At 36.0% G+C, this 24,365-nt stretch overlaps 1 protein-coding gene across 1 annotated transcript in view; it reads right to left on the bottom strand.

Annotated features, from left to right (window-relative positions):
* Positions 1-24,365, bottom strand: part of CCDC178 (coiled-coil domain containing 178) — a 367,438-nt gene that overhangs the window by 121,398 nt on the left and 221,675 nt on the right. The window contains exon 18 of the mRNA XM_030876614.2: positions 8,685-8,834. Within this exon, the coding sequence (XP_030732474.2) occupies positions 8,685-8,834 (150 nt within the window). The remainder of the gene's footprint in view (positions 1-8,684; positions 8,835-24,365) is intronic.

Below are 24,365 nucleotides of genomic sequence, written 5' to 3'. Positions count from 1 at the left end.
TTTGTCCTTCATTTTGTTAATGTGGCATATCATGTTGATTGATTTTGGATGCTGAACTATCCTGCATCCCTGGAACAAATTACATGTGAATATGGTGCATAATCCTTTTAATGTATTACTGAATTCAGTTTGCTAATATTTTGTTGAAGATCTTTGCATCTATGATCATCAGAGATATTGGCCTGTAAATTTCTTTTCTGTGTGAGTTTGGTATTGGGGTGCCTGGCCTCATAAAATGAGTATGGCGGCATTCCCTCCTTTGGGAAGAGTTTGAGAATAGGTATTAAATCTTCTTTGAGTGTTTGGTAGAATGCACTAGTGAAACTGTCTGGTCCTGGATTTTTTTTGTTGTTGTTGGGAGGGTTTTGATTACTGATTCAATCTCCTTATTCAAAATTGGTCTATTTAGATTTTTCTATTTCTTCCTGATTCAGTCTTGGAAAATTTTATGATTCTAAGAATTTATCCATTTCTTCTATGTTGTCCAATTTGTTGGTGTAAAATTGTTCATAGTAGTCTCTTGTGATCCTTTATATTTCTGTGGTATCAATTGTAACTTGTACTGTTTTATTTCTGATTTTATTTATTTGAGCCTCTCTCTTTTTTATTTCATGAGTCTAGCTAAAGGTTTGTCAATTTATTTAACCTTTTCAAAGAACCAGCTCTTAGTTTCATTGATTTTTCTACTGTCATTTTAGTCCCTATTTTATTTATTTCCACTCCAATCTTTATTATTTCCTTCCTTCTACTAATGTTGGGCTTCATTTGTTCTTCTTTTTCTATTCCTTTAAGTGTAAAGTTAGACTGTTTACTTAAAATTTTTCTTATTTCTTGAGGTTGGCTTGTATTGCTATGAATTTCCCTCTTACAACCACTTTTGCTACATCCCATATTTTGGTATGTTATATTTCCATTTTCATTTGTCTCTAAGTATTTTTAAAAATTTTTCCTTTTATTTCTTTGTTGACCCAATGGTTGTTCAATAGCATATTGGTATTTTCCACTTTTTTCTTGTAATTGATTTCTAGTTTTATACCATTGTGGTTGGAAGAGATGCTTCATATGATTTCAGCCTTAAATTTATTGAGACTTATTTTGTGGCCTAACATATGATCTATCCTAGAGAATGTTACATGTGCACTTGAGAAGAATGTGTATTCTGGTACTTTTGGATGGAATGTTCTTTTTTTTTTTTTTTTTTTTGCAGTACGTTTGCCTCTCACTGTTATGGCCTCTCCCATTACAGAGCACAGGCTCCCGACACGCAGGCTCAGCGGCCATGGCTCACGGGCCCTGCCGCTCCACGGCATGTGGGATCTTCCTGGACCGGGGCACAAACCCGTGTCCCCTGCATCAGCAGGCGGACTCTCAACCACTGCACCACCAGGGAAGCCCCTGGAATGTTCTTTATATATCTATTAAGTCTATCTTGTCTAATGTGTCATTTAAGTCTGATGTTTTCTTAACAGATTTTCTGTCTGATGATCTGTCCATTGATGTAAGTGTGGTGTTAAAGTCTTCTGTCATTATTGTATTGCTGTCCACTTCTCCCTTTAGGTCTGTTAATATTTGCTTTATATATTTTGGTCCTTCTATGTTGAGTGCATATGTATTTACAAATGTTACATCTTCTTGTTGGGTTGACCCTTTTATCATTATGTAATGCCTTTTTTTGTCTTTTATTACAGTCTTTGTTTTAAAGTTTATTTTGTCTGATATGAGTATAACTACACCAGCTTTCCTTTCATTTCTATTTGCACAGAAAATCTTTCTCCATCTCTTCACTTTCAGTCTGTGTGTGTCCTTATATCTGAAGTGAGTTTCTTCTAGGTAGCATAAAGATGAGTCTTGTTTTTATTTTGTAATCATTTAGCTACTCTATGTCTTTTGATCGGAGAATTTAGTCTATTTACATTTAGAGCAATTATTGATAGGTTTGCACTTTGCCATTTTGTTAACTGTTCTCTGGCTGTTTTTGTAGTTCCCCTCTGTTCCGTTTTTTTCTGCTGCTCTGTTTCCTGGTGGTTAATGACTTTCTTTAGTCTTATGTTTAGATTCCTTTCTCATTTTCTTTTGGGTATCTGCTATGCGTTTACGCTTTGTGGTTACCATGAGTTCACATTTAACATACTATGCATATAATAGTCTATTTTAAGCCGGTAGCAAGTTAAAATTGAATTCATTCCAAAATTCTACATTTTTACTCCCCCTAGTTTTATGGTTTTGATGACACATTTTACATCTTTTATTTTATATATCCCTTAACTAATTATTGTAGTTTTAGTTAATTTTACTAATTTTGTCTTTAAACCTTTATGCTAGCTTTATTAATGATTAATTCACTACCTTTACATATATTTACCTTTACCAGTGAGACTTTTGCTTTCATGTTTTCTTGTTATTAATTAGTGCCATTTATTTTCAGCTTATGAAGTACCTTTTAACATTTCTTGTAAGGCTGATTTAGTGGTGATGCACTCCTTTAGCTTTTACTTGTCTGGAAACCTCTTTATCTCTCCTTCATGATAGTTTTGCTGGGGTAGTATATTCTTCTTTGGAAGTTTTTTCCTTTCAGGACTTTGAATATATTGTTTCACTCCCTTCTGGCCTGCAAAGTTTCTGCTGAAAAATCTGCTGATAGTCTTAGGGGTTTTTCTTTGTAGGCAACAAGTTGTTTTTCTCTCGTTGCTTTTAAAATTCTCTCTTTAACATCTGACATTTTAATTATAATGTGTCTTGGTCTCTTTGAGTTCATCTTATTTCGAACTCTCTGGGATTCCTGAACCTGGATGTCTATTTCCTTTTGCAGGTTAGAAAAGCTTTCAGCCACTATTGCTTCAAATATATTGTCTGCCCCTTTCTCTTTTTTCTCCTTCTGGAACCTTTCTAATGTGAATGTTATTGTGCTTGATGTTGTCCCATAGGTCCCTTAAACTAGTCTCACTTTTTAAAACTCTTTTCTTTTCACTGCTCTGTTTGGGTGAGGTCCAGTGCCCTGTCTTTCAGATCCTGATCTTTTCTGCTGCTTCTTCTGGTCTGCTGTTAAACCCCTTTAGAGTATTTTTCAGTTCATTTGTCATATTCTACTTCTACAGAAGTCCCTCTGTGACTTCTCTTCAGTACTTTCTTATATTTTCCCTTGTTGCAGTTCTCACTGTGTTCATCCATTCTTCTCATGAGTTTGGTGAGTACCTTTATGACCATTATTTTGAATTCTTTATCAGGAAAAGAAAATTACTTCTGTTTCATTAAGGTCTTTCCTAAGGCTTTATCTTGTTTTTTGATTTGGAACATATTCCTTTCCTTTCTCACTGTGCTTGACTCTGTGTTTTTTCCTATGTATTAGGCAAAACACTTTCTATGTATTACCTCTCCCAGTCTTGAAGGAGTGGCCTTTTGTAGTTGAAACTTATCATTAAAACTTGCCCTAGGCTCCTGGTTGTCTCTCAAACCTTTGTGATCTTCTAAGCAGCCTGATTTATTCTTGATAGGTCCCTACTGTTGGCAGTGTGCCAAAACCTGTCAGTGTTCCAAGGGGAGGGATCTCATTTTTATATATATATATATGTATAAATAAATAAATATATACACACACACACACACACACACACACACACACATATATATATATATATGTATACAAAATTTTACCTTGAGTGTCTTTGGTATATCAGGGATCCCATCACACTCAATAAATCACATTCAAGGTGTTGCTATCATTAAAAAGCTACTTATTGTCATATAACTTTACCAGAAGATTATCTTCTCAAAATTGCATAAAAGATACATAAATCTACAATTCACTGAAAATTGGCATTAGACTGAAGAATTAGATTGATTTAAGCCAAGCTGACTTTTCTAAAATATTATCCAGAAATATATACTTAGTTTTTGGTGTTTCTCTCATGGGGTTTGGATAGCAAAAGGAAGATTCATTAGGATAAAACAAAAATGACGAGTTGTCTATTCCATTCTCAGGGATCAGAGGTCTCTTGAGAGTTCTTTAGAGAAAGGGACAGTAGGAATTTTATTCAAGCTCATTAGTCTATGAAGTGTGGTAACTCCTTTAGAACAAGTGTGTGTGTGTGTGTGTGTGTGTGTGTGTGCGCGCGCACACATGCTCATATACCTGTGTCCTAAGAGAGGAAGGAATACTGACAAAGTCATCACATACCTGTTGTAGGCAAAAATTATTTAAAAATTATGGTTTTCCTTTCAAAGAAATGAATTTCTATCGACTTTGAAATAAGCACATAAAAATCACCACTCAAAGCCTATTTTTAATACATGCAAGATAATAAGCAATATGAAATATAAAAATGAGAACTAAAACAGCTTTCACATTTTCTATAGGAAAATAATTTTTTTCACTGCTAGAATTGACTTTGACTTCTCACCCAATCAATGTAAAGTGAGTTTTAGAGGAAACCCACGTTTGAAAACTGAAAGAGGAAAGAGAAAACATGCTAATGAGATCTCTGAATGATAAAATATTTTTGAGAATTTATGATGGAAACTGTCCATTGAGGCTGAGGTGATATAGATTAAAGAGCAAAGATTCATGATTTGTCCTTTGGCTGGGTGAAGAGAGGATGCTGTTGGGCTTTGATTCTATGGACTATTCTAGGAAAGAATCCCCTGGACTCTGGGGATCACAGCGGTCAGCATGGAAGCTGAGATGAGGTGGCGTATTCCTGTGCCCTTTATTGTATCTTTGTCAGTACAGTGGATGATTAATCATTTATTTTGAATAATTGAATGAATGAAGTGTTTGAATTCTGTGAGGTCCAGAAGCACCCCTTAGTGCTCCAGAGTAGTCCTCTGATTCATGTCCCTACATGACTCCTTCACAAGATCAGGTCACTAAAAGGTGATGCTCCAATCTGAGCATATCCATGGCAGTTACTCATTACTTCTCAGCTATTGGTCCCTTCAAACCTTGGAAAAATATCACAACACATGCTCATCTATAGTCTCTTGGAGACAACATTTGAACCTAAGTTAAGGCAACTGTGTCTTAGACCAACTTTTCTTCTAATTAACTGTATATGTATTAAATCCCTGAGCCATTCAGGCCCTAAGGTTCCTCATCTGTAACACAGTCTTCAAAAGAGATGGGTAAAATTTCTAAAGGCACTCCTAGTCCAAAGGTTTTACAATTTAAGAGTTGTGAAACCTATCTATAATACTTATGGAAATTAAATAGCTTCTAATTAAGGAGGTAGTCCTTTCCTCATTGGAAAATCATCATTGAAAAAGTACCTTCAATGGGATGAAATTACAAAAGCAATTAGTGAATAAAATAATCTCTTTCAGTTGGACACTAGAGACATAATGCATACTTTATGTGGCTTTTACATGCTTTTAAACCCAATGAGACATGTATAGAATTGTTCAGTAATGTTATAGTAGAGTGGTAGTGTCATGGTTATGAAATGGTTGGATGTAGGAAAATCCTGAGTTTTATTTCCATCTCAGTAAGTCTTCCTCTACTCGGGTTACCATGTGACACACTCAATCTCAGTTCTATATCTTATATAGGAGATGATGAGAATAATGATAATAGAAAAATTTCTAGGATTACTGAGGGACATTTCAAAGATAATGTTTGCAAATTGCATGGCACAGATACCTGTCCACGTAAGTGCTTGTTAAGCACTGACTGATTCTATAATAATCTGTATTCCCTTAGTGTGAAAGCACTGAGAATTGGAGTAGGGCAAAGGTTAAGCTTTATAAGTGGTTTATAAAAGAACTAAAATATATTTTAACCAGTTTTGGAAGAGATCTTGTTTTCAGCCAACAGAACCATTAACATTGCACGCTTGCTTAGCTTACCTTTCTTTGCAGGCCTGAAGAACTTGAGATAGCAATGAAAACAAACACATGGTAATTTTATCAACATATTCATGTTTTTTTAAAAAAAGAATATATGAAAAATATATCTGAAATCTTTCAACGAAAATGATGAAAATGTCCATTTTCACATAGAAATACAACCTGTTTTTTGGTTATTTTTCCTTCATTCCTCTTTAGTGTGATTTTAAATTTCGAGATCTGAGAAGCTTTAGACTAAATTCTGTTCTATCATTACCCATGAACATGGCTAATAAGAATTTTGCATAATTGTTTTTGTTTGTTTCTGATTTTTAAAGGGTAAAATTACAAAAAGAATACAGGAAAGTGTCAAGAAACATGTGCAAAAGAAGCAGACATAATTCTATCATCAAAAGTAATACTATAACATTCTAAAATTTGAGCCACACCTGTACATAAATTTGTGGTAAGGAAGGGGACATTATTTTTTGTACTTAAATTGTTTTACTCTTCCATTAGGCTTTCTTTGCTACTCTTGGTCTAAAAATACTGAGAAGTAGGAAAGTGCATAATGTGTATAAAAAGAATAATACTCCCTAAGAAGCATGGTAAGTAAAATATAATTATTTACTCTGCCAAACGGAATGTATGTTTGGCATACGTTCATCAATGAAATACGTTCATCATCAATGATGAACGTTCATCAATGAAATACGTTCATTAATGAAAATCAATGAAATTATTCTAAAACAGGAAAGAGATACAAAAAAATTCCATTTTATCTGACAAGGAAATTCAACAAGGCAATCAGAGGTTGAGCAGCGCTTCTGTATACCCAAAACTAAACTGGTCAAGGGAAATGCTGCACTATCAAGAGAATGGTCTAAAATATTAAAGGGTTTTCTCGGTTTTGATGGCCGAATTCCATCCTGTAAGCAGTGCATTAGACGCTAATGACATATGATTTCTCACTGACAGATTTAACAGCATCAATAAGGCCTCTCTGTCCATTGCAGCAAATTGATCCTACATGACACCGACAAGGGCAGCCTGCACTTAATGACCTCCATCGCTGAAGAATGGAAATGAAAAATGATTGGAAGTACAAATAAATCTTTGAAAGTTTCCCTGAAACAGGTGTGCTAAAAATGATTCGTTTGAGGGATCATCACAAACATAAACCCAATCTCTAGGCATGCTCCACTGTCTGTTTATACCAGGGTCTCACTCCTTGGATCTTGAATCAGGATGTGCTTTAATTCCAAAAATGACATGAAGACAACTTGGTTCTTACTATGGAAATACTATGTTTAGGGATCTTTCTTAAAGGCATGAATTCTTCACTAGTTATGCAGGTATCTAATTTATTTGTCATTTGCCACCAAAGGATTCTATACAAACTGATAACAACTATAGATAAAAATTTATTTTTTTCCCCTCCTGGTTAGAAAAGGGAATACAGTATAGCCATTGATTCTTTTATCCTCCTAAATTATCAGCAACAAATGAAATATGTTTAAACTCAATAACAATGTCAAATGCGTGAAGTGATTGGCAAAACCTCCATGGATACACTGATATCTTTTCTTTGAATCCTGCACAATGGTTTGAGGACACTAAAATTTTGGCATATAGTTGTATTCTTAATTCTTTTCCAAACACACTTATTTCTTGATCTACCTTCATCTTGCTACTACTTCAATACAAATGTTTTAAGAGAAAAATACACACTCTCTCTCCCATTATATTTGGAAGCTTTAACTTGCGTGAGAGTAGATGGATGGGAAACAAAGGCTGTTTATAAGCAGCATAGTAGATGAATGTAATGTAATAGTTACTCACAGTTGCATAGTAATTTTATTTTCAAAGTAACTATGGCAGTTGGTCTCTTTTTTATTCCTAATCAAAATTTTCCTCTGAGGTAAATTTCACTTTACTGATGAGAAAACTGAGGTCTTAAAGGGTAAATAATTTGCCAAGATCACTGAGCTAGTAATTGGTAGAGCTTACACTCAAATCCTGGCCTGTCCTCCCTATATTCCATAATAGTAAATATAGTACTGAAGTTTTAAGCTACTAATTGATAGTGTAGTAATCTCGGTGACAACAGGAGAAAGGATTCATTAGCAATCTACTGGTTTTTACAGCTAGGTGAATTGTTAAAAATTAATCATGCCTCTAGTTTTTGAAATTTAAATTCTGGGAAGAAACAAAGATTCAAAGGAAAATAACTTTTCTTGTCAATGAGTAACTGGAGAAGAATATAGAGGAAGTGGCTGTATCTTAACACTCTAAGAATGGACCTTTCTCTTTGCTTTTGGATTTGTGGGCATATTGTGTGTTTTCCTTTTCCACTTTTAGTATTATAGAAGATTTTACAAAATATTTTAGAATTTCTGGTGATTTCCAGAAACCAGAGAGGTCAAGTTTCTCCAAGTTTCTAATTAAGCCTCATATTTAATAAGAAAATAGGAACCAAAATATGGAGCCCATACATCATGAGGAAGAATTAAAGGTATATCATGGAAAGTTACCTACATATGGAACTGAAATTTGAAATATATGATGATATATTTAAATCTATGCATTACAAATATTTGGTAGTTCAGGGCACAATAATTAAAAGCAAATTAGTATAACATTGTGGATTAGAAAGTATGCTTTTTCATTTCTCAAATATTTTTTCAAAATTCAACTTCAAAATGTTGATAAAAATATAAAACAAAACTTTACAAAAAGAAAACATGCCATTTGGTGGCATATAAAAGACCACCATAAGATTGGAGACCCCATGACTGACTACTTGTTACTTTTTGTGATACATACGTCAAGTAAATCATTATTTTAGAAAAATATGAAAAACTTACCTGTTTCTTATCTCGAATCAAACCATCAAGTGATAGCTGTTTTTCATATAGGTTGAAATAGTTGTCCTTTACCGTTAAGAATATATTCTGTAATTTCTGATACTCTCGAGCTAAATGTAGATTTTCTTCTAGTGAAACATCTTGTATTTTCTAGAAGATAAATATATATATGTACTTAATTAAATCATTGTAATTTATGTTTGAATTTTTACATTTGAATTATCTAAAAGTATTACATTATATATTGTAGAAAAATAAAACCAAAAAGATGCTTCCCTTGACACTAATATCCTCCTTGGATTTAATAATTTTCTTTCTTGATGCAAATGGTCTTTTTATTTATTTATTTATTTTTGAACATTGATTCATCTGAGTCTGTCTGACTTTTGTTCTCCTTCTTTCCCAGACCTCCCTCCACAATGCCTTGGGAAGTACCCAGTCCTGGAGGCTTCACTCAGCATTCCAGAAGACTTCCTCCAATGTCCCACCCCTTTTCGTTTTCTCAAGCCCCAGTGCTCAAGTAGATAGAAGACATCTGGAAGCTTAGAATCCTATTTCCAAGAGGTTCAGAGTGGTGGCACTCACAGAAAACATTCAAAACGCAGAGAAGTAAAGAGTAAAAAAGACGAGGAGCAAGGAACTCAACGTTTAGAAGCACCCAGAGAAAGCCATTATTTGTTACTAGTATACTTTAGCTATATTCAAAGCTAAATCTGCTCTGTGAGCAGCTGAGAACTTTACAGCACTCCCCATGACTAAATATATATATGTCAAATCTAATACAAAACCCTCAGAATGTAACTTTTACTAACATTACCCACTCACAAATTAGGGGCTGCCTTTCATTTTAAGTTAGAGGTGTGATTCAGTTTAGCTGTTGATTCTTTTTACATTTCTAGCACAGAAAATTTTCTTTGGCTGCTTCAAAAAATATGGAATTTATCAACAGCCTTAAATATTTTCAAACCTGTTAATCTAGTAACTCATCTTATGGAAATTTATCCTAATCAAAAAGCTTTATTTGTTACAACATTATTTATAGAAGCAGAAAGTTTTCAAAACATACAAATGCAGATTAATCATGACAATGATAATGATGATTAAATAACAAGATATAAAAATAACCATTGTGAAGCAATTAAAAATGTCTCTTTGGGAAAACTGCTATCACATCAAACCTTTAGTATAAGTTGTTAAAAAATATATCGCAGTATGAGAATGCGCATGGAGGAAATGTAATTCAGCAGAAAATTGCCTGTACAAATATTTCTCTATTTACACACTTGAAGAAGATTTATTAAGGTCAACAAACATATTTCTCATGAAAGCCTGGTATCCATATTGATCTCTAATGATTAATACTATGTCATAGGTGTTCTTCAAAAAGCCAAAATGATGAACTGAGAACCATTTTAAGTGTCCTTGTCCTAATTCTGGCACAATAATTTAAAACTTTAGAAACTTCTACCTAATAAACTTGCTTAAAATCACAGAATTATCTTTTGGTAGGAGGACAAAGTGTCTATGAATATTTTTCTTTGGTGGAGATACCTTTGAAAAGATGGTTACAATTCTTTTTGATATCTTAACACTAATAGGAAAATCTAATCCTCAAGTGATTAATTTGAAGTTTGATACATGTTCTAAAGGAGGCATGAGAAGAAATCATTTTGAGTTTTTTGTTTGTTGTTTGACTTAAGCACATTCTGATACCTGAGATAGTCTACTTCTCTATTACATTTCTTTCAAGACCCAGATGACTATTATAAATGTTGAATTTGAGAGGAGTGCTACAAAAGTTGTGGAATTTGTTTAAAACTTATTTAATGGTACTTAATTGGGGATATATTTGGTACTTTATGCTTTGCTCATTGTGTAATGTACAGTTTTATTTCCAAACAATTGTATTTTCAATTTCTGTATGACACCAGTTGTTACTGTTTTATATGCCATAATTAGAGTAGATACTAAGAAACTAAACTGTGTATTTAGGCCAATGAATCTTCAAAACATTGTTACATCAGTCATGATACTTTACATTATCATTTCTCAGTAATGAATGTATAGAAGGATTTACCAATTCACTACCTATTCCTGAAAGTCAGTGACCTTCAGATGTGCAACGAAGTTTAAGTTTTTTAATTTTAAATAATGTATTCTGCTGACACTGAAAATGTTTTTTTATGTTTAACTGTGGTTCCACCTCACAACTCTGACTGGTTTAATTTTAACCAATGGTATTATAACATGCAAATGAAGCAAACAGTGAATGATAATTATTGGTGGATATGTGTCCAGGTGAAATAATGCTACCACTACTGGAGTTGAACAGCAAGCAGTAGAAGATATTAAATAAAGGCACAAAAGTTGGAGTTGGCAATATAATAAAAGGGTGAGAAGAAAGAAGGAACTAATAACAGAAGTAGATGGCTTTTACATGCTTTTAAATTCAATCCAGCTAAATCTTATCAGTAGAGTCTTCCTACTTAAGGTCTTGACTAAACGCAAACTTACACAAAAAGTTTGTTTCTAAAACCATTAAAGAAAAATTTGACTGTAATCTCTATAGGTTAAAATAACTGCACTCTGAGTTGATTTACAATATTATTTTATTCATTCATTCATTCTCATTTTTATTCAGTTGCTTATTCAAAACTTTTAATTTAGTAACTACTATATGCCAAGATTTAAGATGTAATGGTGAAACTCAAGAATTTGTGGTCTTATGGGAAAGATTTACATTTAAAAATCATAGAAATATATAATCAGAGTATAGAATTTACAATCTTTTGCATTTTTTTCTGTTTTCCATATGCATTAAACTCATTCCAAAGGTCTGAATAAACACTTTCTCAAAGCCAGATTTATTGGTATGTATTCAATTCCCATTATTAATGATTATTAAGATGAAACATTGGGAATATGGATTGATAAAGAGAAGAGAGGTTGAATGTCTGTTAATAGTTTCCATGTTGCCTAGAATTTAGTAAAGAAAATACTTAGCTTGAGGAGGGTTTGTTCTCTGTTATCTCAAATTATTAGTTAAACTTTGATGTTTGGGGGTATATTCAGCTTATCACCCCAATATTTTATTAGGAAATAAAGATTATGTTTATAAAGGGTGAACAAAAATTACTTATAAATTCCATGAGGGCTGACACCATCATTTTGTTTACCTGTAAGATATATTGTACAAAGCAGAGCTGACATTAGTGGGTATCCAAGTTTTTAGTAAATGAATGAATGAATACACAGAATAAACAGTTAGGAAATGTATGCAGTTATCACTTTAGAACTACACATTTTATTGGCCCACTTCCGTGGAACAACTTACTGATGATATTACAATGACGCACATTTATTTGTATTATTTGATACTATACTACTTCAGAGGTGAAGATTTTAAGGATGTATATAAAAAGAATTCATACAATATGTTTTTCAATTGAGTATTTGGACATTATTCTAAGGATATACCACATTGTCCAGACTGAGCAAGAGTTCTTTCTCTGGGTACATCGTTGATTTTCACAAGGCACGTGACTCCCTTGAAACTGTACACAGTGGGTTTCTTTTTGAATTACCTAATTAGCCCATGATCCTAAAAGTAATGAGAAACCATTGCTAAAGCAAGACCTGGCCTCTTCTGTCACCAAAAATGCTGAAAGATGAAGGCAGATTGCGACCCCAAGATATCAAAATAGTAGTTTTCCCTTTTTTTTCCACTTGACCTTTATTATTCTTTAAGCCATATATTTCATCTAGGATATTCCCTCCACTTTCTCTATTTTCAGCTTCTTTTTCTCACTCTTCCCCTTCTCCTTTCCCTCTCCCACTGGGTCAGTGGGGAATAGGGAATTATAATGAGAAATGAGTTCTTTTTGGACAAATATAGACCATATATCATCTATTTATGTTTCACCTTGTGATATATAGACAAGAACTTAGAAATAAGGCTGAATTTGAATGTTAACTTATGCATTCCACACATAATGGAATGGCTACTGTCCTAGTTATTATAATTACAGACAGGGAAGGAAAGTCAATGAGAAGTCAGGTGAGGCAACTTGTATTTTCCAAAAATGGCCACAGAAATATTTTCATTCCCATATGTTCTTCCAGAACCTGTCACTCCCTATCAAGAACAGTCTATATCTCCTTCCCTTGAACCTGGAGAGACTTGTGGCTTCTCCAGCCAATAGAGTATGGTGGAAATATTGCTGTGTGATTTCCCAGGCTAGTTTATTTAAAAGAGCTAATTTATTGAAAAAGCTAGTTTATTAAAAAAAAAAAAAAAGCATACAGTTTCTGCCTGGCTCTCTCCTTGGGGACATTTACACTTGGACCAGCCACTATGTTGTGAGGAATTCAGGCCACATGGAGAGGTTATTGGTGTTGTAGCTGTTCCAGTAAACAACCCTAGCTCAGGTCTCAGATAACAGCATCAACTGTGAGTAAATGAGTCATCTGAAGATGATTCCAATGCTTAGTCTTCAAGTCATCCAGATGATGGTTTAGAGTGTGTGAGAAGAGACAAGCTGGCCCTGCTACGTCCTGTCCAAATTTCTGACACATAGGATCCTGTGCCATGAAGTTTTGGGGTATTTGTTATGCACCCATAGCAACCGAAACACCAGGCATCTTGTGCAAGGTTACAAACATATTAAGTGGAGGACCTGGCTTTGTACCCAGGCCGACTGGCTCCAGATCCCATACTCTGCACCATCCAGTATACCTCCTTCATAAACATAAGCCAGCATTCTCTAACTCTACACAATGCCATCTTTATAAAACCTAACGACATTAAACAATCAGATCAAATAACACAATTACCTTGTTCTGAGCCTATTTCCACCAACCTCTTTTCATAAATCTGGCTAACACATAGCTTGTTGACATAGATACATTGGACTGCTGAAGGAAATTAGAACTTGGTCCCCTTGGTAGCTACTTTTCATTGTAAGTCAATATGGGTATGCTGGTTACCTATAACCAGTCTTGGGTTTTTGATCTACATAATTCCATATTCCGTGATTTGATTAGGCCTGATATATTCACTGGCAAGACCGTGTGTCAAGTGCATAGACCTTTACAGCTGAGGCCTGCACAACTCTGGACTACAGTTGATTGCAACAGAGTAATGCTACATGTTGAGACCTCTGGAGGTCCAGCCAGATACACTTACTTTGGAGAAAGCCTAAATCCATTTGAACTTTTTTTTTTTTTTTTGAGTGAAGGGTGGAGGGGATCATTTGTTTTTAATTTAAGAAGGACTAATGGCATAGGAGAGTACAAGAAAAAAACTTGATCTAAACATTCTAGAGAGATGGTTATGACCAAAATATTTGCATGGTACATGTAGGTGTAGAAAACCTACACAGCTATTTACAAATGTTTTAGTGTTATTAAAATAGGCCTAGTGCCGGGCTTCCCTGGTGGCGCAGTGGTTGAGAGTCCGCCTGCCGATGCAGGGGACACGGGTTCGTGCCCCGGTCCAGGAGGATCCCACGTGCCGCGGAGCGGCTGGGCCCGTGAGCCATGGCCACTGAGCCTGTGCGTCTGGAGCCTGTGCTCCGCAATGGGAGAGGCCACAACAGTGAGAGGCCCGCGTACCACAAACAACAACAACAACAAAAAACAAACAAAAAATAGTCCTAGTGCCTATGACTAAATTTATAATGTCATCTATACCCTCAGTTACTCTTAATACAGGCATTTGGATCCAGTTCACTGGGCAGATGGGCTAGGTCCTTCTCTCAATTATGCATTCATCGTAAGAGAGTTGTCATCTTCTGACCCAGTTCTAATTCTAACTGTCTGATCCTAATGTGATTATGTGTGGCAGTCTCAGATGATCTTTTCTGATGATCTGTCTGTCATCTCCTGATTCTTAGTTGTTAATAGTCTTCTGCAGACAGCTCCTTGCTTTCTTGCATCTTGCCAGGGCTCTGCTGGCTGTTGCTGCCGTGTCTGTGTCCTTACACCGACTGCACCACACTCACTCTAGTCCCACGGTTCGAAAGAATTGACTTGCTGCCAGAACTACCAAAAGCAAAAGTTGTATTGCTGATATTTATTGATCAATGTTACTCTAGAGCATCCTCACTTCTAGCTTTCATTCATTTATTCATTTGCTCAATCATTTGTTTAGCAAACCGTTAGCAGGTTTACCATGTACGTCCAACTCTATAATTACTCCAGGGATTAAAGAGAAGGCTGGATGTGAACTCTTTTCACCAGGGATTACAGGCTAGACCGGGAGGAGGCAGAGTGGAACCAAGTCCATTCCAGGTATTTCTTTTCTTTTTTTTTTTTTTTGCGGTACGTGGGCCTCTCACTCTTGTGGCCTCTCCTGTTTCGCAGCACAGGCTCCGGACGCACAGGCTCAGCGGCCATGGCTCACGGGCCCAGCCGCTCCGCGGCATGTGGGATCTTCCCGGACCGGGGCATGAACCCGTGTCCCCTGCATCGGCAGGCGGACTCTCAACCACTGCGCCACCAGGGAAGCCCCTCGAGGTATTTCTTGAAGTACCCTGAATTGATTCTACCAGGTGGGGAAAACGGGGTCAGAAAAGGCTTCATAGAAGAAATAAACGGTGACCTGAATCTTAGAAGAACCATTTTATTTGGCTGGTGATATAAGCTGTCCTGCCATTTGGGTCAGCATATATTTGAGAAAACTGGATGAGTCAATTGAGAACAATGTTTTGTTGGCCCCTTTAGGACTATTAGATTATTGTTTCCTATGACTTGTGAATTAGACTTTCATAGATCATGTTAAATGTTCTGTTATCTCTTGACTTTAAAATGATACAATGTAAATAGTGAAATGTGCCCATATATTTAGTATCTTACTGATGCACAGCATCATACATAACACTCCAAGCACCAGTGTTTCAGTAGCATGTGATCCTGTACAGATGCTCATGCCTTACACCATTGATATCATACCACCCAATCTCCACAGTCCCCACATTTGCTTTTGGTACATCTCTGCCAGTTAAGGGCACTGGATTGGTAGTGTTGTATGCAGTGATGTTTTGATGTTATTAAAGCAGGCATCAGTACTGAGACTGATTCACAGAATGTGCAGGGGACAGACTCTAGAATAAATGAGACATGGAGGTTCCAAGTCTCTTTGTGAACACTACTGCTTCAAAAGCATTCTCTTTGATTTGCGGGAATTAGCGTGGTGAACACAAATGCTTAAAATACATGCTAATTCTCTAACAATATAACAGACACGGAGAAAACGCATACTTTTCAGATGCATCACCTACTGTGTGCATGGAGGCATTACTGTATTGCTGCTCCCTTAAAATCTATACACCAATTACTACAGAAAACGAGAGCTCTCCCAGTGTTTCCAAGGAGTAAGTCTGTGAGAATGATATGTGTCGATACCCTGGAGTCTCAAAGGAGCACATAACTGTTTTAACTCTCCCAGGACCCACTTCCTTGTCTGTGCTGCCATGGAAACCAGTCTCTTGTCCAACTCGAGTTCTCCGATAATTAGTCTTGAACATTCTTGATTTTTAAATGCATAAATCAGTCCTCTGCATCAAGGTTGTAACATGCCTCAAACTCTACATATTATCATGTTTGACAAAATGCTCTCTATTCACTAATTTATTAGCAACTGGTATACACAAAGCACTGTGGGGGACACTGTGAGAGTTCAAAGAGCACCTTTAGGACATTGATAAAAACCTGCCACCTTGTCACTGCTAGACAGACACCAGCGGATGCTCTGCTTAGGTCCTCCACCTCAGCGCCCACGTAAGCGACCACACACAGGACCCCTTGTCTGAGCTCCCTGACGGGCTTACACATTTGGCTATGGCTGGTTTACTCAACAGTTTACTAATGGACACTACAGCATTGCCTCTCAGAACTCAGAAAACATCCATTGGGAATTTATGAGTACTTGGTATTAGCCCTGCTTTTCCTTATTATGTTTTGACTCTGTCCAGTGTATATATTTGACCAGGAATTATTGACACCAGCATGAAAAACGACACAATTTCAGGGCCAAAGGAGCTTGCAATCAGATAGGGGACTTGAGGCATTCCCAAAGCTAACTACATTAGATTACATTAAACATGAAGAAGGATGGAAGACATATCCAAACTATGAGACTAGCTCCATGAGAGAGCAGCCCAGTGAAAGTGAGGGGCAAAGCTTCAAGGAAGAGTCAGTTTTTGAATAGATTCTAAAGATATTTCATACACAAAGTGTTGTATATGTTCTTGGCAGGGAAAAATCTGGCTTGGAAACATAGATGCTTGTTAAATATTAAAAAGCACCTGATTAATATGGGTTTGTGGGGGGTTTTTTGTTTGTTTTTTTCTAAAGGAAGATTTACCTCCATGTTGCCTGTAGCTTTTCTCCTACAGCTACTCAATGGCTTTAGGGATCACTAAAGATGGATGCCACTTACATTAGCTATTAAATTTTTATTTGATCCAATTTTATTCAATATAATTCAAAGTCCCCTCAAAGTATTTGGTATAAGTGATTAGAGAAACAAATTATATAATGAGAAAAAGAGAGTAAAAATCGGTGTAATGTAATCTATATCCCCAATATATTTTTCCAAGTTAAAATACACGATTTAAACAAATACATGTATGTCCTCAGTAAGTGACAGTCACCGTACTAATAATTACCCTAAACTTTCTTTTTACTTGGTTAAATAAACTTTAAAAATTTAATCCTGAATATATATGAATTTAATAATGTGTCTTCTAATATTGTTTAAGATTGTTAAACAGAAACATATTTGCATACTATTTCCTTTTTAAACATCCCTACACATTATTATAATTTAACTCTATTTCAATTGTCAATATTTTAAAATACATTTTTAACATCTGCTACTCTTTTCACCATTTCATATGAAAGACTGAACAACCTCCTCTACGTGGGCACCTCCTGATGTGAATGGTTTAAGTTTAGAAAGGTTTCCTATTTACTCACATTTTAATGATATACATTTCTACTTCACTGGTGGAAAAGGCTGATCAGTCACAGAAAGGTCAGTTAACACTAAATAGACCCTTTCTTTATGTAATTACAAAGAATAATATCTTTGTGCTGAGGGCACTGCACGTGGAGTGGGTGATGCAGAGAATTAATGTGCTGCCTTGTTGGCCCATGGGATAGAGATTCCAATACAGTAACCACAACTTATTCTAATTATGCAGCTTTAAAAGGTCATCAGCAAAAAGAGTCAAGGAATTATCAGCTAACTTTATCATAAAGTGATAATGTACTACATGAATGCAGAAACTATAAGAACAGTACCTTGAAACTTTATTACAAATGAGAGGAAGACTGATCTAAGAGGCTGAAGGACGTATATTATGGCATAAATTGAGTAAGCTCATTGAGAAACTAAAATACATGCTATTTCATAATTTCTTATTGGTGTAGTCAGGTAACCTGATCTCACCTGATATTTGTAGAAAATGTTTAATCTTGAAAATTCCTTTTTATATTTAATGCCAATTTCTTTGCCACACTCATGTTATGGTATAAATTCTGGTAGAATTTAAATATTTCTTTAAAAAATCTATTTGTTATAAAATGATGCATGCTGATTATAGTACATGCAAATAAAAGAGAGGTACATGAAGTAGAAAATTAAAGCCCCTCATTGCAGTAACCACAGTCAGTTTTATACCCCAGAGACAGTATTAACAATTTGGTGCAAGTCCTTAAGGAATAGAAAATTTTTTAAAATTCTTACATGGACAATGAGAAAATGGAGGCCAGGAAAGTCAATTTCTTGTCCAAGGCTGCTTAAGAAGAAAGCAGCAATAAGGTGAGGGCCCAATCTGATTTCAGCCTAACTACCATCTTGGGACTACATCACTTCCTAATCGTGAATGTGAATTACAGGGCCCTTAAGATTCCAGATTGATATGTGTAAATGCTCTCAATTCTGAATACTCTATAGAATTACATCAGTCTTTCAAAAGAAACTGTATTCTCATAGAAAAAGCATCCTTTAAAATAAGAAAAATGCGCCTCAGTGTCTTTTCCTTGGGAATACAGAGTCCGAAAACATTAGACTCATTGACCCAGAGGTGCCAGATATGAAACGTACAGCAAATAATTTGCAGTCTAATAAAATATCCTATGGATAGAATTATCACCAATGTTTTTTTCTCTTTTGTTCCTCTCAGATATTCCTCTTACTGAGAAATAAAAGATCATGAGCATCTCTAACCACCTGATGTGGTCCACACTGGGGCGCTGTCCAAACCTTGTAGAGATTCTCAAGTAGAAATAGGATTTAAAATACCTAAGGCAATTTTCTATAGAGGCTCATCTTTAGACACATCTAATTCCCCAGATAACTACATCCCAGTACGGGAAAAATCATATAGAACAGGGATCATGAAACTATGGCTGTCTGGCTGAATCCAGCCCACTACCTGCTTTTGTAAATAAAAGTTACTGGAGCACCGTCACACCCATTAGTTTATACACTGTCTATGGTTGTTTCTGCACTGCAGTGGCAGAGTTAAATAGCTGCAATACACGCTAAGTGGACCCCAAAGCCTAAACTGTTTATTGTCTTTCCCTTTACACAAAATGTTTGCTGACCCCTGCTTTACACCCTAAATTAATATATAAGTATCATGCAAAACAAAGTTCCAATTTAGACCTCTCATTTAAGATCTACTTGGGCACTTCCCTGGCGGCGCAGTGGTTGAGAGTCCGCCTGCCGATGCAGGGGACGCACTTTCGTGCCCCGGTCCGGGAAGATCCCACATGCCGCGGAGCGGCTGGGCCCATGAGCCGTGGCCGCTGAGCCTGCGCGTCTGGAGCCTGTGCTCCGCAACGGGAGAGGCCACAACAGAGAGAGGCCCGCGTACCGCAAACAAACAAACAAACAAAAAACATCTACTTGGGCTGTACTTATGATCCCGCATAAAGAAAGACTGCTGGAAAGCATTTTCTTTATTTTTCCAGCAGAGGCACGCACTAAGGAGACAGCCAATTAATAGTTCAAATACATCTCCAAGACCTTAAAAAAATAATGAGATGCTCGTAAGCTTTTTAAGTACTCTCAAAACAGAGTAACTTTGCAGAGAGTTGTCAGATCTATTAAGACACCATAAACAATGCCCAGATTTATTTACCCTACACTTTCTTTAATTAAATGTGGTTCATTCAGCTCTTGCATTATAGGAAGCTAGAGGTCTGTTAATTTTTCCACTCCTGCAACTTCTGTTTTGGGGGTCCGGGATTAACTTTATGTTGCCAAGTGGAAGTTTAATTTTGTAGGGGACATTCTTTTGCACAATGGCTAAGTAAAATGTGGTAGTCACCTATCATGAAAGACTGTAAACTGATTAAAAGAAATACACTAAAAAACAACAGAATACACATTTTTCTCAAGTGCTCATGGAACATTCTCCAGGATAGATCATATCTTGGGTCACAAATCAAGCCTTGGTAAATTTAAGAAAATTGAAATTGTATCAAGTATCTTTTCTGACCACAACGCCATGAGACTAAATATCAATTACAGGAAAAGATCTGTAAAAAATACAAACACATGTAGACTAAACAATACACTACTTAATAATGAAGTGATCACTGAAGAAATCAAAGAGGAAATCAAAAAATACCTAGAAACAAATGACAATGGAGACACAATGACCCAAAACTTGTGGGATGCAGCAAAAGCAGTTCTAAGGGGGAAGTTTATAGCAATACAAGCCCACCTAAGAAGCAGGAAACATCTAGAATAAACAACCTAACCTTGCACCTCAAGCAATTAGAGAAAGAAGAACAAAAAAACCCCAAAGCTAGCAGAAGGAAAGAAATCATAAAAATCAGATCAGAAATAAATGAAAAAGAAATGAAGGAAACAATAGCAAAGATCAATAAAACTAAAAGCTGGTTCTTTGAGAAGATAAACAAAATAGATAAACCACTAGCCAGACTCATCAAGAAAAAAAGGGAGAAGACTCAAATCAATAGAATTAGAAATGAAAAAGGAGAGGTAACAACTGACACTGCAGAAATAAAAGAGATCATGAGAGATTACTACAAGCAACTCTATGCCAATAAAATGGACAATCTGGAAGAAATGGACAAATTCTTAGAAATGCACAACCTGCCAAGACTGAATCAGGAAGAAACAGAAAATATGAACAGACCAATCACAAGCACTGAAATTGAAACTGTGATTAAAAATCTTCCAACAAAGAAAAGCCCAGGACCAGATGGCTTCACAGGTGAATTCTATCAAACATTTAGAGAAGAGCTAACACCTATCCTTCTCAAACTCTTCCAAAATATAGCAGAGGGAGGAACACTCCCAAACTCCTTCTACGAGGCCACCATCACCTTGATACCAGACAAGGATGTCACAAAGAAAGAAAACTACGGGCCAATATCACTGATGAACATAGATGCAAAAATCCTCAACAAAATACTAGCAAACAGAATCCAACAGCACATTAAAAGGATCATACGCCATGATCAAGTGGGGTTTATTCCAGGAATGCAAGGATTCTTCAATATACGCAAATCTATCAATGTGATAAACCATATTAACAAATTGAAGGAGAAAAACCATATGATCATCTCAATAGATGCAGAGAACGCTTTTGACAAAATTCAACACCCATTTATGATAAAAACCCTGCAGAAAGTAGGCATAGAGGGAACTTTCCTCAACATAATAAAGGCCATATATGACAAGCTCACAGGAAACATCATCCTCAATGGTGAAAAACTGAAAGCATTTCCACTAAGATCAGGAACAAGACAAGGTTGCCCACTCTCACCACTCTTATTCAACATAGTTTTGGAAGTTTTAGCCACAGCAATCAGAGAAGAAAAGGAAATAAAAGGAATCCAAATCGGAAAAGAAGAAGTAAAGCTGTCACTGTTTGTAGATGACATGATACTATACATAGAGGATCCTAAAGATGCTACCAGAAAACTACTAGAGCTAATCAATGAATTTGGTAAAGTAGCAGGATACAAAATTAATGCACAGAAATCTCTAGCATTCCTATACACTAATGATGAAAAATCTGAAAGTGAAATCAAGAAAACACTCCCATTTACCATTGCAACAAAAAGAATAAAATATCTAGGAATAAACCTACTTAAGGAGACAAAAGACCTGTATGCAGAAAATTATAAGACACCGATGAAAGAAATTAAAGATGATACAAATAGATGGAGACATATACCATGTTCTTGGATTGGAATAATCAACATTGTGAAAATGACTCTACTACCCAAAGCAATCTATAGATTCAATGCAATCCCTATCAAACTACCACTGGCATTTTTCACAGAACTAGAACAAAAAATTTTGCAATTTGTATGGAAACACAAAAGACCCCGAATAGCCAAAGCAATCTTGAGAACCAAAAAAGGAACTGGAGGAATCAGGCTCCCTGACTTCAGACTATACTACAAAGCTACAGTTATCAAGGCGGTATGGTACTGGCACAAAAACAGAAAGATAGATCAATGGAACAGGATAGAAAGCCCAGAGATAAACCCATGCACATATGGACACCTTATCTTTGATAAAGGTGGCAGGAATGTACAGTGGAGAAAGGACAGCCTCTTCAATAAGTGGTGCTGGGAAAACTGGACAGCTACATGTAAAAGTATGAGATTAAATCACTCCCTAACACCATACACAAAAATAAGCTCAAAATGGATTAAAGACCTAAATATAAGGCCAGAAACTATCAAACTCTTAGAGGAAAACATAGGCAGAACACTCTATGACATAAATCACAGCAAGATCCTTTCTGACCCACCTCCTAGATGGGTAATGGAATGGAAATAAAATGGAAATAAAAACAAAAATAAACAAATGGGACCTAATGAAACTTCAAAGCTTTTGCACAGCAAAGGAAACCATAAACAAGACCAAAAGACAACCCTCATAATGGGAGAAAATATTTGCAAATGAAGCAACCGACAAAGGATTAATCTCCAAAATTTACAAGCAGCTCATGCAGCTCAATAACAAAAAAACAAACAACACAATCCAAAAATGGGCAGAAGACCTAAATAGACATTTCTCCAAAGAAGATATACAGACTGCCAACAAACACATGAAAGAATGCTCAACAGCATTAATCATTAGAGAAATGCAAATCAAAACTACAATGAGATATCATCTCACGCCAGTCAGAATGGCCATCATCAAAAAATCTAGAAACAATAAATGCTGGAGAGGGTGTGGAGAAAAGGGCTCTTGCACTGCTGGTGGGAATGTGAATTGGTTCAGCCACTATGGAGAACAGTATGGAGGTTCCTTAAAAAACTACAAATAGAACTACCATATGACCCAGCAATCCCACTACTGGGCATATACCCTGAGAAAACCGAAATTCAAAAAGAGTCATGTACCAAAATGTTCATTGCAGCTCTATTTACAATAGCCCGGAGATGGAAACAACCTAAGTGCCCATCATCGGATGAACAGATAAAGAAGATGTGGCACATATATACAATGGAATATTACTCAGCCATAAAAAGAAACGAAATTGAGCTATTTGTAATGAGGTGGATAGACCTAGAGTCTGTCATACAGAGTGAAGTAAGTCAGAAAGAAAAAGACAAATACCGTATGCTAACACATATATATGGAATTTAAGAAAAAAAAAATATCAAGAAGAACCTAGGGGTAAGGCAGGAATAAAGACGCAGACCTCCTAGAGAACGGACTTGAGGTTATGGGAAGGGGGAAGGGTGAGCTGTGACAGGGCGAGAGAGAGTCATGGACATATACACATTAACAAACGTAGTAAGGTAGATAGCTAGTGGGAAGCAGCCGCATGGCACAGGGAATTTGGCTCGGTGCTTTGTGACAGCCTGGAGGGGTGAGATAGGGAGGGTGGGAGGGAGGGAGACGCAAGAGGGAAGAGATATGGGAACATATGTATATGTATAACTGATTCACTTTGTTATAAAGCAGAAACTAACACACCATTGTAAAGCAATTATACCCCAATAAAGATGTTAAAAAAAAAGAGAAAGAAATACACTAGATATACAACATAGCAACACAGTTATCTTTAAAATATGGTGCTCAGTGGAGAAGACACAGAATGATAAATATTGCATAACTCAGCTCATGAGGGAAAGTACCAATGGGAGTCAGAGAGAAACAGGAATTAGGAATTAAGGGTGGAGGGACAAAATAAATTAAGAGTTAACACCTTGAGGATATGTAAATTCTATATAGTCAGCAATGACACTCTTAAAATAATTAAGTGGTTGGGTTCTTAGATCTTCCAGGTTTTTCCAGGGGTTTAATGAAAAACCCTTAAAATAAGAGAAATCAAACATCAAACTCTGGAAATATATCTCTGCAACAATAGGTTCCCCAGGGGCCACAACCCTAAGATTTATTCTGTACATCATCTAGTCATGGCCAAAGTAAATGAAGGCATAAAGAAATATGTCATTATAATTATGTACCAAATTCATGGTTTCTCTCTATGCCTTCTTTTTCTCTTTTCATTTTTGCTTTTCCTCAACGTATTTATTCCTCTTTTCTTCTTTCTGCTTCCTCCTTGTTTTCTTTGTGAAGCATGAAATCGTTCAACTGTCTAAGGTCTTCTTGTTATCACACTTCCCGCCTGAAGACACCATCTTCCCTTCCCATCCTTTCCTCAA

The sequence above is a fragment of the Globicephala melas genome, chromosome 13 (genome assembly GCF_963455315.2).
Source record: "Globicephala melas chromosome 13, mGloMel1.2, whole genome shotgun sequence".
Classification (NCBI taxonomy): domain Eukaryota; kingdom Metazoa; phylum Chordata; class Mammalia; order Artiodactyla; family Delphinidae; genus Globicephala; species Globicephala melas.
This window is presented reverse-complemented; position numbering and strand designations above follow the sequence as displayed.